Genomic DNA, 18,143 nt, shown 5'->3' with positions numbered 1-18,143 from the left:
ACTGTATATTCTAGGATAGAGACCATTTTATTTTTTTTTAATTTTTTCGACACGATTATGTGGAAATAAAAGTTTTCAATTTAAGATGCATTACTTTTTTTTTATCTTGCCATCAAATGTGTCATTTAATCTTTCAAAGGATTTTTTTATTTGTTTTGTAAAGCAATGGGAAATCCAGAAAACATAGAAGATGCATATGTTGCTGTTATTCGTCCAAAGAATACTGCCAGTCTCAATTCTCGGGAATACAGAGCTAAGTCATATGAAGTAAGAACATTTAATAGTAATTTATTTCTACCATTGAATGTCATTCTGTATTATCATTCACATATAAAGCCTTATTATATCTTGTAAAGTTGTATTAACAAGCCAATTATTTTAGGTCTCTGCCCATTATTTTGTCTTTTTTCTGCCACGTGCCTTTTGACCATTTGCTGTTTATTGACATGTAGGTTATTAGATATTAAAGGTTACTTGTTTGAGTTTTTCTTACAATATATAGCTTTCAGTTTTCTTACAGTTTGTGAAATGGCTCTCAAAAATTAAAAACCACTGCAAAAGTCAGCTCACTTAAAATTTCAATCCAAACTTTGTTTTTGGTTATTTTTCCAAATAACTATTTTTAACAATTCGTTTTAAAATACTTTTTTGCCTTAAATTTTTAGACAATTAAGTTACTTTTCTGTAGTGTTGAATCATATTTATTAGTAAACATATAATTAAGGCTATATGTACATACGTATACATATATATAACTTGTTACTTTTTTTATGCAACAGATTTCAAGCAATATGAAATACTTCTAATTTAACCTAATTTATCTAGCATTTCCTTTAAACTGCTTTTTTAAGGTTGTCTGAAACCTGTTAAAGGGTACTGTAGGGTTTCTGAGTAGGCTACTGCATCAGCAGTGCTGTGGCTTACCATTTCTCACTCCTGGCTGCACTGTAGAAGCATCTTAAAACTGTAAGAACCAGGCCCCAGACATTCCCATCTGTGTGGGATGGGGCTGGGCATTGCTATTGTTTTAAAGCTTCCCAAATTATTCTAATATGCAGCTAGAGTTGAGAAAGACTACTAGCTTATTGTAGTATTCTAGGGCAAGTAGACTTTATTTTAAGCTTTCTCTTAATGTTTTTCTCATCTAAGATTTTGTTGCATGAAGTTCCCATTGAAGGACAGAAAAAAAAGAGAAAGAAAGTTTTATTGGAAACGAAACTTCAAGGCAACAGTGAAATAACACAAGGCATATTGGATTACGTAGTAGAAACCACCAAACCAATTTCTCCTGCAAACCAGGGTATCAGAGGTAGGAAACTTCTTTTTTAAAAAACACATTGTTTAAAATACTTGTGGAGAAAGATTCTTTTAAAAATATACACATATTAAACCAATTTCTTTTTATGTTCCTTTACATTTAACAAACTTGCAAAAAAACTCAAGTGTTTTTTAAGGTACACCCAAGCCCCTTCAAGATGTAACTTGACAAATTTTTTAAAAGTTGAGAAGTATTTAAAGAATTCACAATGTTGATGTGAAGTGTAGTTCCCTAGGTAAGTATCTTTTAACTACTATTCCTATTTCTCTACTTAATGACAGAGGAAACTATACTCATCTCTCCAAAACTAAGTAAAAGTTAATGTTCATGGATTAGGGAAAGTCCTGTAAATTACCAAGTAGCAGAGGTTTTCTTCCTATTTGGTCATAGAAAGAAGACCCTTTTCAGAAAGTCAAACTGAATTGTGGAAGTATTAACCCTGAAAGATTGAGGCCCCATTTAAAATATTACATAATAGATAGATTAAAAATTAATGATCCATTTTCTCAGGCTGTAGAAACAGCCGTCAAACGTTACAGAAACTACAAACTATATCCAAGATTCAGTTACTACAATTTAAAAAGTAAAACCAATTCAGTCAAGCAGCAGTAGAAAACAGTTCTTAGTGAAGTAAAGCATACCTCTCTATGCCTGCTTTTTTGGTTTTTCAAAGCTTATTCAGTTTACATTTTTATAGGGATTAGTTATCTGATTCATCTGTTTCAGTAAAGAGATGGTTTTTGTTGCAGAGATACAGCCAAATACTGTGGTTTGATTTATTAGTTATTTTGGATATTTGTTTTCTAGAGATACATAACTGAGCTATAAGCCTGTGTTTCATAACTTTTGGCGGTACCATTCACTGTATTATAGCTCCCTGATAGGTTACTTCCCCTAATAGAGCCTGAAGAGTTTTTGTGGGTTGGGACTGTAAGCATTTTAACTCAGGATTATAAGTAGTTCCTACTTATAAGATGTGAGGTGCAGTGGCTCACGTCTGTAATCCCAGCACTTTGGGAGGCCGAGGTGGGTGGATCACGAGGTCAGGAGTTCGAGACCAGCTTGGCCAATATGGTGAAACCCCATCTCTACCAAAAATACAAAAATTAGCCCGGTGTGGTGGTACACGCCTATAGTCCCAGCTACTCAGGAGGCTGAGGCAGAAGAATCGCTTGAACATGGGAAATGGAGGTTACAGTGAGCCAAGATTGTGCCACTGCACTCTAGCCTGGGCGACAGAGTGAGACTCCATCTCAAAAAAAAAAAAAAAAAAAGTTCCTGCATATGATCTGTGATAAACACTCCGAGTCTCACAAAGAGAATCCCTTTTCTCTAATTACCAGATTCACTGTATAATAAGATGATCATGAAAGCAATCTTAGCTTATTAAAAAGGTGGAGGGAGCTATCCTTTTTTGGGAATCAAGGCATGTGAAGACTCTCTTTGGATGCCACAGATTGGTCAGTCTTATCTACCTCAGTCTTGGACTTCTCTGATAAATTTTCATCTGAACTTATTCTACTATTGCCAGATTGTTATAGTTATCAGCATCTATCCTGACACCAAATCCCTGAGACAGAAATCTGATTAGCCTAAATCACATATTTGTGCTGACAAATCATTATAGACCTAAAAAAGTCATAATTTGTTGTGAATTAAATAAGCTCAGCCACTAGGTCCATTTACCCAGAGGGATATGGAAGAGATCTCACTGTTAACAAAAAACTTCCCCTGGTCCAGAGGGCTGGGTACTTTCCCTTAGGAGGAGTTACGAGTGACAGTCACCGTGAAACATATCTAGCACCATTTTGCCCTGTATACTCAGACATAAAATGTACTAATATATTTTCAGGGAGCTTTTAACAAGAAATTAAAGTCGAAAAGTTTAATGTATTAATGAGCCATACTGTATCCTGAATATCCTATTTGTTTTTCTAAATCTATGAAATATTTTTGAAGTAATAAGATTCCTTATATAAACATCACATGAAAATCACAAATGACTATTAGCAGTAGTTAGGCTTAAAATTTTTGTACTGTGCTGTATGTCATTTACAAAGCACCATCACACTTATACATGAAATTCTTAAATTGGTCCTGTCGATAGGTAGTGATTTTCACATCTATAAAATGGGAATAGAGGCATAGGCTGTCTCCTCCTATAAGCATTTCCATTGGTAGAGGAATTAGGACTAGAACCTTCATCTCCTAACTTGTCAGTGCTTCCCTGCCCCACTGACAGATCTCATAGTTAGATATATAATTTGCAAAATAGGCATTTAAATAATGGATCGTAACTGGATTTGGGGAAACAGCAAGGCAGGAAAGATTAAGTAGAAACGAGACTTCAAGCCAGACAAAAGAAATAGTGCCTCTGAAGTATATTAGAATGTTGTTCTGTATCTAGCACTTATATTTTGTACAAGTGTTCATTTTGTAAAATAATTGGGGGCTATAATATAGAAGGTCTTAATAATCACAAATATTGGCTCTGATATTTTGTGAATAAGTGAATCTATTTGAAGTCTTATCATTTACCTGCCCACAGAAGGCATCCCACCTGCCTACTAGGCATTTCTACCTGGGGCAGGAACGAGGTTCTGTTTCTTAGTGTGAGGAAATTGAAAGCATTGCAAGTATAACAAAGGTCTAGAGAATGAGGGGTTTTAGAATACAAGACTTGTAGGTTATTATTTATTAATAACTTACTGCCAATTCAGGAAAAACATTAAGAATGGTAGTTACAATTTAGAACAATAGTTTGTAGCCCAATCAGATTTTAATAAAACCTGAAATTGAGGATGGAGGTTAAATATTAAATGAAGAGCCACTAAACATTAAGACTTTGAAACTTACATATGCCAGAATATAATAAAATTCTTACTGTCTCTATTCTAGATGAGTGAGGTGGTATATGCATATTGACCCTGCAGAGTACATTGTTGTTCTGCCTTCTCAGCTCTTAGCAGAACAGTTTTCCTAGCTATGCTTAGGAAGCTTCTCTTCTAGGGGTCAAGACCAGGACCCTAAATCTACAAGGATTGTCCACAGAATGATTTTGCATTTATCAGTTTTTATTAGTACATATAATAAAATTGACTTAGTATATTTCAGTTCCTCTTAATGCTGCCTTTTAAAGTATCTGTTTTCTAATTCTCAAGGTAATTTATAAGATTTAAAAGTGTATTATTTTTGTTTTGCTAACTTTTTAAAAATGATTAGGAAAACGAGTTGTACTAATGAAAAAATTTCCTCTGGATGGAGAGAAGATGGGCAGAGAAGCGTCATTATTTATTGTTCCATCAGTTGTCAAAGGTAAAGTCTAAATGTATCTTTCAAATCTTTATATACTTTAGATGCTAAGTAAAGGTCTATTGAGGAAGTTAAGAATTTGCATTCATAGTTACTACTATAATATTATAAAATACATATTTTAAAATTAATAGAAGAGAAATATGTTACTTAAAGATGTTTTGATTTCAAAATAATATACAGGCTTCTTGGCTCAACAGTAATGTTTTTGTTTTAGTTTTTAAAAGGATGAAGAAATGAGGAGGGAAGGCATAATTGAAATTTAAAGTGCTCAGGTTACAATAAAGGATTTTTCTAAAGATATGCCATAGATAAAATAAAAATTGATCCTTAAGTATTCTGGAAAATTAACAGATTATGATCAGAACCTATCTTGTATTTGGGACAAGAATCAATAATAGTTCTAATATACTCTGCCTAATAGTAATATTTTTAAGAAGGAAATCTAATGTGAAAATGTAATATTTTATTCCTTTGGCACCCTGGCATAATAAACACATTGAGTTTCAGTACAGACCTTGCAGCCTATAATTTTGTGACCTTGGGCAAATCTCCTCTTTAATCTTTAGCTCTTTATTTGTAAAATAGGGACAATATTGCTATCTACTCCCACTTGTTTCATGGTGCCGGAAAAATTCAATGAGGTATTAGATACGAAATCACCTTGGAAACTATAGAGTACTAGCATCATGTAAGATAGTAGTAACACTGATGATATACTATATTAATCACCCACCATGGACATCCCATCAGCCTGCTGCTACACAGTGCTGACATGTATTTTATTAGCCAGCTGTAGCATTCCAGATATATTTTTCCAGGCATACTTAGGTTAAAAAGTTCAGTATCTTAAGTAGCATTGGAAATCTTATTAATGAGTTTTACAGCATTGTTGAGGAAGATAAAGAGGAAACAGTTTCTGCAGTCCTCTAAAATTCTAAATGTTGCATTTACCTGAGTGGACAAGGTCACAGAGCTAGTCATCACTTGAATCCAGGCCTTCTAATTCCAAATCTAGAACAATTTATTTTATACTTAACAAGTTTTCATTTTCTAACATGTATTTTTAGATGAAAACATGCAGATGTAAACCTTTTATATGGTAGCATAATTCTTCATTTTTCTTTTTCAGATAATACTAAATACACATATACCCCAGGATGCCCAATTTTTTACTGCTTACAAGATATTATGCGAGTCTGTAGTGAATCCAGTACTCATTTTGCTACACTTACAGCAAGGATGTTAATAGCCTTGGATAAGTAAGAAATGCCGTTAGAAGTATCTTTTAATTAATCAAATACATGTTTATAGTAGAAATTAGTTCTGATAGATACAGACACTTTGAGAAGAAAATAATGAAAATAATATATGTATTAAAAAATGGTAAGTTTTTCAATTCTAATATAAAAATGAAAAACCCAAAGATAAGGTTGTCCTGGCCTGGGTACAGCATGTTAATTTTATTTTTCAGAAATGGTAAACACTGCCCTGGCTTAAGAATTAAGATTTACCTTTTATGAAACTATACATTTAATACTGAGTTACTCTTATCAGTGAAGAAGTCATTCAACCTCTTATGCCTTTGTCTTTCTGTAAGAACAGGGCTAATGTCACCTACATCTCAGTAGTTTGAATTTTAACAGTACTTTTATGTTTTTTGAAAGGAGTTTTTATTACTATAATGGCACATACATTTAAAAAATTTATTTGCTGTATCCATTAACAAAACTTTTATTAATAAATGAAGTATTTGTATACTGACTTGATCTTTATAGATCATATGAACATATTATCACATGTGCCCCTAAAGTATGTACAGTATTATGCATTTTTTGGTTAAAAAAAATCAATTTGCAATATAAATAAATTTTAAAAATAATAAAGTATTAACTAACACTAAATTAAAATTATAAAAATCTGAAGGTAATATTCACAAGTGTCATATATCAGAGTTAGATAGTAATCTGTCTTTTTCATCTTCACTTTCGAATGGCTACTTCTACCTGTTTTTTTATTTTGCCAGGTGGTTAGATGAACGTCATGCACAATCTCACTTTATTCCAGCTTTATTCCGACCTTCTCCTCTTGAGCGGATAAAAACTAATGTCATAAATCCTGCATATGCTACTGAATCAGGTCAGACAGAAAACTCACTACATATGGGCTATAGTGCACTAGAAATAAAGAGTAAAATGTTAGCCCTAGAGAAAGCAGATACCTGTATTTACAACCCTTTGTTTGGATCAGATCTTCAGTATACAAATCGGGTAAGAGTTGAATGAATTTTAGCTCTGATTTAAAAGACGTTTTATCTCAAGTGTAATTTTTTTTCCTGAGATATATACATCTATTACTAATTATAAACATGAAGGCCTGGTGCAGTGGCTCACGCCTGTAATCCCAGCACTTTGGGAGGCCAAGGAGGGCGGATTGCCTGAGGTCAGGAGTTCGAGACCAGCCTGGCCAACATGGTGAAATCTCGTCTCTACTAAAAATACAAAAATTAGCTGGATGTGGTGGCGTACCCCTGTAGTCTTAGCTACCCCGGAGACTGAGGCAGGAAAATCGCTTGAACCTGGGAGGCGGAGGTTGCGGTGAGCTGAGATCGCAGCACTGAACTCCAGCCTGGGCAACAGAGCAAGACTCATTCTCAATAAATAAATAAGTAAAAATTTAAAATATAAACATGTAAACATTAAGATGACAAAGCTCTTAATGGGTTTTTGTTATTGTTTTCCCTTTCTAGGTAGATAAAGTGGTAATAAATCCATACTTTGGTCTAGGAGCTCCAGACTACTCAAAAATCCAAATACCTAAACAGGAAAAATGGCAGAGAAGCATGAGCAGTGTCACAGAAGACAAGTACTGTTTCGGTTTTACTCCACATTGCTTTTATAAAAACTTACATTCTAATTTAAAGTATTGTTTAAAATTATATATGCAATTTGTATGCATTGTAGTCACTATTGAGTTTACAGCTGCTTAGTGATACAGAGCTTTCATAGATGTGTCACATTTCTTTTGAAACAATTTTTACAGTCCTGTTGTATTTTTCAAAATTTCTTTTTAATGATTAGGGAACGACAGTGGGTAGATGATTTTCCTCTCCACCGAAGCGCCTGTGAAGGAGATTCAGAATTACTAAGCCGTCTTCTCAGTGAAAGATTTTCAGTCAACCAATTAGATAGTGACCACTGGGCACCCATTCATTATGCATGCTGGTAAATGGAATATTTATTCTTTTTAGAAAGAATACATGTTTTATTATAAATGTTAGTGCTTCTTTTCAAGACTGTTCTCATTCCAAATACTTTTTCTCTACCTGTTTGCCTTAGGAGTTTTCTGTTTTGATCTTAGATGATTGTATATGTGCCAATGTTCAGAATTGTAAGGTCTGCCCCATGGGGAACGTACTGTTAGTGTCCTTAGGCATTGCCAGGTCATATAGTAGGATACTTAATGACTAGTAAATGTCACTGTAGAGTACAAGGTCACTTATTCACCCTTGCAGTTTCTCTTGTTTTGCAGTTTCTCTTGTTTTGTATTGGGATTATGTTATGCTTATCTTTACTGGAAGTTTGCATGTGTTAACTACTCACGATTTGACCTTGCGTCTTGTTATAAAAGTATCCTTTTAGTGCTTTGAGAAACTGGTTATCAAGAAGCCCTCAAAAGCCTTCATTAGAACCACAGCTTTCCATTATGTTAGATACTAGTGTTGGGACAGGATTGGGGTTAGCTCTTTCCACTAGTTGCCCAGTGTAGCTCTTGGTCTCCTCTCACATAATTATTTTTCCCCTCAGTTGGGCTGAGTTGTTAGTGTTTAGAGTAGTAGTTAACTGTTTACTATAAGTCATCTTCTAGAAAGGATATAATAAAGTTTTTTACATTATTTCTGTGGGAAAGTTGCTCTTCACCTATTGTTTAAAGTAAGCTTCCTTGGCTAATTTAAGAGGTACCGGCCAGGTGCAGTGGCTCACACCTGTAATCCCAGCACTTTGGGAGGCCGAGGCGGGTGGATCACAAGGTCAGGAGATCAAGACCATCCTGGCCAACATGGTGAAACCCCGTCTCCACTAAAAATACAAAAATTAGCCAGGCGTGGTGGTGCACGCCTGTAATCCCAGCTACTTGGGAGGCTGAGGCAGGAGAATAGCTTGAACCAGGGAGGCAGAGATTACAGTGAGCTGAGATTGCACCACCGCACTCCAGCCTGGTGACAGAGTGAGATTCCATCTCAAAAAAAAAAAAAAAAAAGTACCACATTATTTATTGCCTTGTTAAATGTCCACAGTGTCTTAATTGTATTAGATTGAGCAAGGTAATTCACTTTACCTCTCTGCATCTCAGCTTATTTATCCATATATAAAATGCAATAGATCATTTCTAGAGTTTCTTCCAACTCGAAATTCTTTTGATTTATCGGATTTTAATATTTGTAATCAAGCAGTTAACTATAGTTGCTTTATGTGTGTGTGTGTGTGTGTGTGTGTATAAAAAGATCTTTTTTCTGTTTCCTTAAAAATATGCTCTTATATTTCTTATTACATGGAATTTTTGTATTAAGAATTACTCTAATTGTCTTTAACTGAGTTAATAGTTGTTTCTTTAGATTACCAGAAAATACTGGCGGCAAAAACAATACTAAAAGAAATCACATGCAGCCGGGTGCAGTGGCTCACGCCTGTAATCCCAGCACTTTGGGAGGCCAAGGTGGGCGGATCACGAGGTCAGGAGGTTGAGACCATCCTGGCTAACACCGTGAAATCCCGTCTCTATTAAATATACAAAAAATTAGCCGGGTGTGGTGGCGGGCGCCTGTAGTCCCAGCTACTTGGGAGGCTGAGGCAGGAGAATGGTGTGAACCCACGAGGCGGAGCTTGCAGTGAGCTGAGATCACGCCACTGCACTCCAGCCTGGGCAACACAGTGAGACTCCATCTCAAAAAAAAGGAAAAAAAGAAATCACATGCTTTACCAGGAGCTAAATAAAAAGAGGTAGAGAATATAGTTCAGATTCCAAAAAAGTATACTATAGATTTGGAAAAGGCAAAGGCAGTGAATTTTAGTTGAGGAATCCCAAGTTTATATTTGACTGTGTAGTTGCTCCTTTTTGTGGCAGGGGTGTTTTTTTTTTTTTTTTCCCCCTGTAATGAAAGAATGGTAATATCTTCAACTATTACATAAAAACAAAAGCATGGCATTGTATTTAATATGCTTTGGAATGTACCTATGTTTCAGTACCATTTTTAGTTCCTAAAATATTACCTTTGGTAAGTTACTTTATGTCTCTAAGGGTCTGTTTCTTTATCTATACAAAATGGGCTTAAAAATGGTACCTTCCCTAATAGTAAAAGAAAAATTACAAGTAACGTGCTTTGAGAGCACATAATGAGCACTCAATAAATCTTGGCTTTTAAGAATAAGTGTTGGCCGGGTGTAGTGGCCCACACCTGTAATCCCAGCACTTTGGAAGGCCAAGAAGGGCAGATGACTGGAGGTCAGGAGTTTGAGACCAGCCTGCCCTGGTGAAACTCTGTCTCTACTGAAAATACAAAAATTAGCTGGGCGTGGTGGCAGGCACCTGTAATCCCAGCTGCTCGGGAGGCTGAGGCAGGAGAATCGCTTGAGCCCAGGAGGTGGAGGTTGCAGTGTACTGAGATCCCACCACCGCACTCCAGCCTGGGCGACTGAGTGAGACTACATCTCAAAAAATAAAATAAAAAAATAAATATTGTAAAAATGTAAAGATTTTGATGTCTGAATCTAAAATTTATTAATCTGTAATATTTTCATTTGCAAATTTTTGTTACTTGAGTATGCCAAGGAAAAGAGTTTTATACTTGGATAAATTAATTTTCTGTCAGCTTGATAATCAAGTTTAATATAACAGGAGTAGTATGGGTCACCTTGCAATACTATTAGTTGGATGCCTCATTTAATTGACGTGAATTCAAATAAAGAATGATTTAACTATTCAGTAAAGAACTTAAATTTATCTTGGAAGTATACTCTTATTCACTAATTGGTACAAAGACCGAGGAGGGGACACTGGGCTCTTGACTGTGATACAGTGAAGAGACTAGGGTTTAGTCCTATTTTTGTAAGACAAGATATTTTACCTCACTTGGTCTCGTTTCTCATCTTTAAAATGAGGGTTTTAATTAGATTAGTGGTTCTCAAACTTTTGGGTCTCAGGATACTTTTTTACTCTTAACAGTTACAGGATTCCCAAGAGTTTTTGTTTATGTGGATTAAATCCAGTGTTAAGATATTAGAAATAGAAACTGAAAAATATTCCATGTGTATTAAAAATAACAATACCTATATATGTTAACATAACACAATTTAATGAAAAAAGTAAGAGTTTAAAATTCAAGATTGGTAGCCAGACATGTAAAAACCATTCTTTACTTTCTAGAATCATCATTTTCCCAAAATGTTTAAAATGGCTTTAACCCCATGTAGAGAACTTAACAGCCACTCAGTAAATGTCTCACTGACATTTCATATTCTCTCACTTCTTTATTCTTCCCGTACCCCTATGCCAGACCCTCTATTTTGAATCAAATCAGTGTCTTCTTTCTCTGATAGTACTTTCAGACTTCAGATCATTGTTAGTGTTTTTCAAACTGTGATGATTTGGCTTCCTACAAATTATTTCATCCAATTTCACTTGGAGCTTCACTGTATGTTAGCTATCTGTACTCTTTGTTTCATTCAGCCTTTTAGTCCTCCCCTTCCAAGCTATTCTAAACGTTTCTACTCCTAAGTACTTAAACTTTCACTACTTTCTTTTTCTACTTTCATAATCCCTGTACTCCTTTTTGCCCCCTATTTTCAAAGAAAATTTAAGGCGTCAGAAATGTTCTTCTCTATCCCTAATGATCACTTTTTGTCCCCATCTCTCTCCTGTATCATAGGGTATACACGTAAAAATTCTTCTTATTCCCCTTAAATTACTTTTCTTTTTCCACACCTACTTTCTTCTTTCCCTCAAACATGCATGATTCTCTTCCTTCTTGAAAGTTGCTTTCACCTGAACCTACTTCTTTTAGCTACCATCCTGTTTCTTTCCTTCCTTTCACAGCCAGATTTCAAAGGTGAGTGGGAGACACACTCTGCTTTCTCTTTTTCACTCTTCATAAACCTTAACTTTTTCTGAGTTTTTGATCGTTTCCCTGCTCTGCAGCATTTAATTCTTGACTGCTTTTCATTCTAAGAACAAATTGGAGTTGAAAGAGCATAATGGAGCTATAATGAAGGTCAGTAAAAATGCAAGGTATTATTGATATCTTATCATTGCTGTGGAAACACTCACTGGCCTCCATTCTGTGATCCAGACCTGTGTCTTAGTAGTAGTACTACTAAGATTCAGAAAACTGGCTTCTAACTCTGGCTAGTCACCATGAGACGTTGGGCAAGTTAGTTAACTGCATCAAGCTCCATTTTTCTCATCTGTGCAGTAAAAAAGTACCTCTGCCTACTTTATAAATTTCTATGATTATATTAAATAATTATATAAGAAGGTAGCTGGGAAATTTTAAAGCACCATACAAAATGTATGTTTGTATTATTTTTATTATTACCTCTCGAATTGCTACCTCACTATCTTTTCCCTTTTAGATGTATTTCAGTGTTCTAAGGTGATCACATTTCTCTAAATTCATTCTCAGATTTCATCCATTCTTTCAGACCATTTAATTCTTTTCAGTGAGATGATTTTACATATTCTCAAATAGATACTCTAAGCCTTTGCCTTCCGCCTAAGTAGTTTCAAGTTGCCTACTAAACATTTCAGTCACTTATCTTTTGTATATAGGGCACTTTGGAGAATATAAAGACACTGTCCCTACCCTCAAGGAGCTTCCAGGCTGATAGAGAAGAGGTGTGGATAAACAAGGATGGAATTAGGTAGAATGAAATAAGTCACAAAAAAGAAGCAAAAATAGAATGCTAAAACATAGTGGGAATATAGAGAAGATAGATTTTAAACTGTTTCAGAGGCATAATGGAATTTAACCTGAACGAAATCAGGAAGGGGGAAAGGATGTCTTAAGAATAGCAAAGAACATTGTGGCTTTTCTTTTGCATTTGCATTTCTCTAATGATCAGTGATATTGAGCTTTTTTTCATATGTCTCTTGGCTGCTTGTATGTCTTCTTTAGAAAAGTATTAATGTATTTTACCCATTTTTTAATGGGGTGGTTTTTTCTTGTAAATTTGTTAAGTTTCTTATAGGTGCTGGATATTAGACTTCTGTCAGATGCATAGTTTGCAAATATTGTCTCCCATTCTGTAGGTTGTCTGTGTACTCTGTTGATAGTTTCTTTTGCTGTGCAGAGCAGCTGTTTAGTTTAAATACCATCTCACACCAGTCAGAATGGCTATGATTAAAAAGTCATAAAAATAACAGATACTGGCAAGGTTGCAGAGAAAGGGAACGCTTATATACTGTTGGTGGGAGTGTAAATTAGTTCAACCATTGTGAAAAGCAGTATGGCAATTCCTCAAAGAGCTAAAAACAGAACTCCCATTTGACCTAGCAATCCCATTACTGTGTATATACCCAGAGGAATATAAATCATTTTGCCATAAAGACACATGCACACACATGGAATGTTCATTCCAGCACTATTCACAATAGCAAAGACATAGAATCAATCTAAAGGTCCATGATAACAGATTGGTTAAAGAAAATGTGGTATGTATACATCATGGAATACTATGCAGCCAGAAAAAAGAACAAGATCTTGTCTTTGCAGGACCATGGATGGAGCTGGAGACCATTATTTTTAGCAAACTAATGCAGGAACAGAAAATGCCACGTGTTCCCACTTATACGTGGGAGCTGAATGATGAGGACTCATGAGCACAAAGAAGGGAACAGCAAATACTGGGGCCTCCTTGAGGGTGGAAGCTGGGAGGAGGGAGAGGAGCGGAAAAAATAATTATTGGGTACTAGGCTTAGTACCTGGGTGGTGAAATAATCTGTACGACACACCCCCATGACAAGAATTTACCTATATAACAAACCCGCACATGTACCCCAGAGTCTAAAATAAAAGTTAAAAAAAGAATAGCAAAACCTGAGCAAAACAAATCACCTGAGTAAGGTGTAGGATGAAAGTGTCTGATTTGGAGTATAGAAAAGACATAGTATTTGTGAAGGGGAAGAAAGGAAAAACAGATGGAAAATCAGTTCTAAAAATGGGCTGTTTTCCCCTCAGATGTTCCATATCTAAAACCAAAACCAAGTTTCCATTCCTCCTCCCACCTCACCCTCTTATTTCCACACAACAAATTACTTTCTACCCTTGCTTCAGAGTGCAGCCTTACAGAAGTCTTTGGCTGTAACCAAGAGGTTGACTCACTGTGTGCGTATGCATTGTACTCTTCTGAGACCTTTGCTTACTCCTTTTCTGTCTACCTAAAATATTTTACCTCTCTTCAACATCTCTTCAGTTCTTTCCTATTTAAAAATTCAGTTCAGGCTGGGCATGGTGGCCCACGCCTCTAATCCCACCACTTTGGGAGGCTGAGGCAGGTGGATCGTTTGAGCCCAGGAGTTAGAGGCCAGGTTGGGCAACATGGCCAAACCCTGTCTTCCCACCTCCCCACCGCAACCCCCACTGAGACGGAGTCTTGCTCTGTCACCCAGCCTTGAGTGCAATGGCACGATCTCTGGCTCACTGCAACCTCCGCCTCCTGGGTTCAAGTGATTCTCCTGCCTCAGCCTCCAAAGTAGCTGGGATTACAGGTGTCTGCCACCACACCCAGCTAATTTTTGTATTTTTAATAGAGACAGGGTTTCACCATGTTGGCCAGGCTGGTCTCGAACTCCTGACCTTGTGATCCACCCACCTCGGCCTCCCAAAGTGTTGGGATTATAGGCATGAGCCACCACGCCTGGCCGAAACCCCATCTTTACTAAAAACACAAAAATTAGCTGGGTGTGGTGGCGCATGCCTGTAATCCCAGCTACTTGGGAGGCTGAGACACGAGAATCTCTTGAACCCAGGAGGCAGACATTACAGTGAGCTGAGATTGCACCACTGCACTCCAGCCTGGGCATAGAGTGAGACTCAGTCTCAAAAACAGTAACATTCAGTTCAAATTATTCTTCTATCAGAGCACTTTACAGGACCATCTAGACTGAAATCATATCTCTTGTTTTCTGGAATTATATCTCTGGAGCTGGGATTACAGGCGTGCGCCACAATGCCCGCCTAATTTTTGTATTTTTAGTAGAGATGGGGTTTCACCACGTTGGTTAGGCTGGTCTCGAGCTCCTGACCTTGTGATCCGCCTGCCTCTGCCTTCCAAAGTGCTGGGATTATAGGTGTGAGTCACTGCGCCCAGCCTCTGATATTTTTTAAAGCATGGACAAACATTACCATACTTAAATTTTACAGCATTATGTAACTTATCCCATGTTTATGTTTTGCCTCAAATTACACTGTAAACCATTCAGGGTAGAGACCACATATTTTATACATCTTTGTCTCTTTCACATTGTCTAATATAGCAACTATGTATAGAATTACATCTTTGGGCCTATTTTGTAAACAGCCGGGCCTAAGTGAAAAGCATTCTTACTAAGTTTTCTTATATGAGTTACTTTCTGTTTCTGAAACTATATTTGACTAAAAATTGTATCTAACCTTTGTAGTTCACATGGGATGTTTCTCTGTCATCTGCTCTATCTTGTATTTGAGGTTATATTTTCTTCCAGTTTATCAGAAACAGAAACAGTTTAATTGAACCAGAATAATTAATAAGAAACCCCTAATCATTGAAAACATTATGTCAGTATCTTAATAATCCTTTGCTCTCTGTCCTAGAAAATTCTTAGATTTCTTTGAGATATCATCTAAAATTTGGATTTTTAAAAACATTTCAGATGATCTTTTTAGGTAAGTTTTTTGTTTGTTTGTTTTTTGTTTGTTTGTTTTTTTATACAGGTATGGAAAAGTTGAGGCCACTCGCATATTGTTAGAGAAAGGAAAGTGCAATCCAAACCTTTTAAATGGACAACTTAGTTCTCCTCTTCATTTTGCTGCTGGAGGAGGACATGCTGAAATAGTACAGATTCTCCTAAACCACCCAGAAATTGATAGAGTAAGTTATTTTCCAGGTTTTTAAAAATAATATTCAAGCAGTGAATAACAAGTAATGACACTAAAATGTTAAATTGTATGTTTGAGAGTTCATCTGAAAAATAAAAATAAATTCCATTACTTTATAGAATAAGTAACGGAATATATGAGTTGTACTTTGTAGAATAAATAATGGAATATATGAGTTGTGCTTTTGAACATATTTTTTTTTAGATTTTTTAAATACACCTCGCCTAAAATTTACATTAACCATTTTTAGGCGTACAGTTCAGTGGCATTAAGTACATTTACATCACCACAGTCTGTCTTCAGAATGTATGTAGAATTTAACCTCTTTTCATTTTATATTGTATTTCTCCAAAAACATCTTGAAAAAGGAAAAAGATTTTCCAGAATTTCATAAAGGAAATTCATAAAAAGGAATATCATAAAGAGGAAAATAATAGTATTAAAACTTTTATTATGTCTGTATCAGAACTTTTAAAAAAACAGTCATCACATTGATTAGTGCTTTGAGTCTTTTATCTTGGCAACTCTTGTTTATTCTAAACATAATACATACCAAGTGTGGTTAATATTTACTGTAGTACTTGACAAGAGTCTCTTTTTTATGAAACTGTGATTAATTGGATGACATTTTCCCTTAGAATACCATAATATGTAATGCCTTTTTTCCCCCTCCCCACCCACATATCTAGCATATAACAGACCAACAAGGAAGATCTCCATTAAATATTTGTGAAGAAAACAAACAAAACAACTGGGAAGAAGCTGCAAAATTGTTGAAGGAAGCAATTAACAAACCAGTAAGAATTATCTTCATAGTTAGAGCCAGGCATAGTATTTAAATTAATAAGATTTAAATTTGAGGATCTGTGGCAAGAGTGGAAAGACGATTAGATGGCTTCTTTACTGCTATAAAACCTCATTGTAGGCCAGGTATGGTGGCTCACACCTGTAATCCCAGAACTTTGGGAGGCTGAGGCAGGCAGATCACAAGGTCAAGAGATCCAGACATGGTGAAACCCCATCTCTATGAAAAATACAAAAATCAGCTGGGCATGGTGGCGTGCACCTGTAGTCCCAGCTACTCAGGAGGCTGAGACAGGAGAATTGCTTGAACCCAGGAGGTGGAGGTTGCAGTGAGCCAATATTGTGCCACTGTACTCCAGCCTTGGCGACGGAGCAAGACTTCATCTCAAACAAACAAACAAACAAAAAACCTCATTGTAGACTGTATTATCCCTAACATTTGGACATTTATTCTTGCATAACAAAATAAAACTTGCAAAAATAAGTAAATAAAACTTTCAGAACACTTAAAATTTTCATATAATTTCTACGCTTGATGTGTTGATTACATATAATTTTTTTTTTGAGATGGAGTCTCGCTCTGTCACCCAGGCTGGAATACAATGGCGCAATCTCAGCTCACTGCAACCTCTGCCTCCCAGGTTCAAGCAGTTCTCCTCAGCCTCCCGAGTAGCTGGGATTACATGCGCCTGCCACCACGCCCGGCTAATTTTTTGTAATTTTAGTAGAGATGGGGTTTCACTGTTAGCTAGGATGGTCTCGATAACCTGACCTCGTGATCCTCCCACCTCAGCCTCCCAAAGTGCTGGGATTACAGGCGTGAACCACCACACCCGGCCTGATTACACGTAATTTTAATCTATTCATTGTCACATATCCCTATACTTAGGTCTCTTAAGCAACATTTTATATTTTTAAATGAAAGCATTGCACATCATTCAGTCTCAGCAGGTTAGTTTATATATAACAGACTCATTTTCCTCCTCATAAAAGTAAAATAGGTGTTTCCAAGCTTTTTTATTCTGCTAACTCAACCTGGCCTTTCCATCTAATTACAACTGGAAATAAACTCATAAATCGAAAATGCTGGCATACATAGCTATTAAAATAATAATTGTATTTAGAGGCATAAAGCTCAAATTAGTGACATTAAAATACAGAAGAATTAACAATGAGAAGAAACTCAATTATGCCTAAGAGTTATAATGATTATAAAAATTATTAATTTAATTATTTTTATTTTTATGAGACAGGGTCTCACTATGTTGCCCAGGCTGGAGTACAGTGGCTATTCACAGATAATCGTGATGCACTGCAGCCTCAACCTTCTAGGCTTAGGCCGTCCTCCCACCTCAGCCTCTTGAGTAGCTGGGACTACAGACATGCCACCACTCCTGGCTGTCATTAGTTTAAAAACTGTTTGAAATAAAAAGATTTATACCAACAAATAAAGGATAAAGGGTTTATACTAACAGATATAACCCATTTACCTAAGCCTCTCCAGGCATTAACCAACAACTATACAATAAGTATTTGTTGAGTATCTCTTTGGATTTAACATGACAAAGTGCTGAAATT

The 18,143-nt window shown here is 36.0% G+C and overlaps 2 protein-coding genes across 51 annotated transcripts in view; one reads left to right on the top strand and one right to left on the bottom strand.

The window, feature by feature from the left end:
• ANKIB1 (ankyrin repeat and IBR domain containing 1) overlaps window positions 1–18,143 on the bottom strand; it is a 267,100-nt gene that overhangs the window by 158,804 nt on the left and 90,153 nt on the right. The gene's annotated exons all lie outside the window — the stretch shown is intronic.
• Window positions 1–18,143, top strand: part of KRIT1 (KRIT1 ankyrin repeat containing) — a 46,090-nt gene that overhangs the window by 3,836 nt on the left and 24,111 nt on the right. For 44 of the 50 annotated variants that reach the window (XR_010158588.1, XR_010158590.1, XR_010158587.1 and 41 more), the window contains 9 exons: window positions 164–267; window positions 1,150–1,309; window positions 4,541–4,633; window positions 5,763–5,892; window positions 6,657–6,900; window positions 7,380–7,495; window positions 7,711–7,854; window positions 15,597–15,753; window positions 16,451–16,558. Coding sequence is in view for 45 of the 50 variants with exons in the window: in XM_016945150.4 (XP_016800639.1) it covers window positions 166–267; window positions 1,150–1,309; window positions 4,541–4,633; window positions 5,763–5,892; window positions 6,657–6,900; window positions 7,380–7,495; window positions 7,711–7,854; window positions 15,597–15,753; window positions 16,451–16,558 (1,254 nt within the window). In the remaining 5 variants the exon portion in view is untranslated. Of the gene's footprint in view, window positions 1–163; window positions 268–1,149; window positions 1,310–4,540; window positions 4,634–5,762; window positions 6,017–6,656; window positions 6,901–7,379; window positions 7,496–7,710; window positions 7,855–15,596; window positions 15,754–16,450; window positions 16,559–18,143 lie in introns of all 50 variants that reach the window. The other 6 variants (XM_063814712.1, XM_063814711.1, XM_063814710.1 and 3 more) reach the window with 2 other exon arrangements.

Source organism: Pan troglodytes, chromosome 6 (assembly GCF_028858775.2).
Source record: "Pan troglodytes isolate AG18354 chromosome 6, NHGRI_mPanTro3-v2.0_pri, whole genome shotgun sequence".
Classification (NCBI taxonomy): domain Eukaryota; kingdom Metazoa; phylum Chordata; class Mammalia; order Primates; family Hominidae; genus Pan; species Pan troglodytes.
This window is presented reverse-complemented; position numbering and strand designations above follow the sequence as displayed.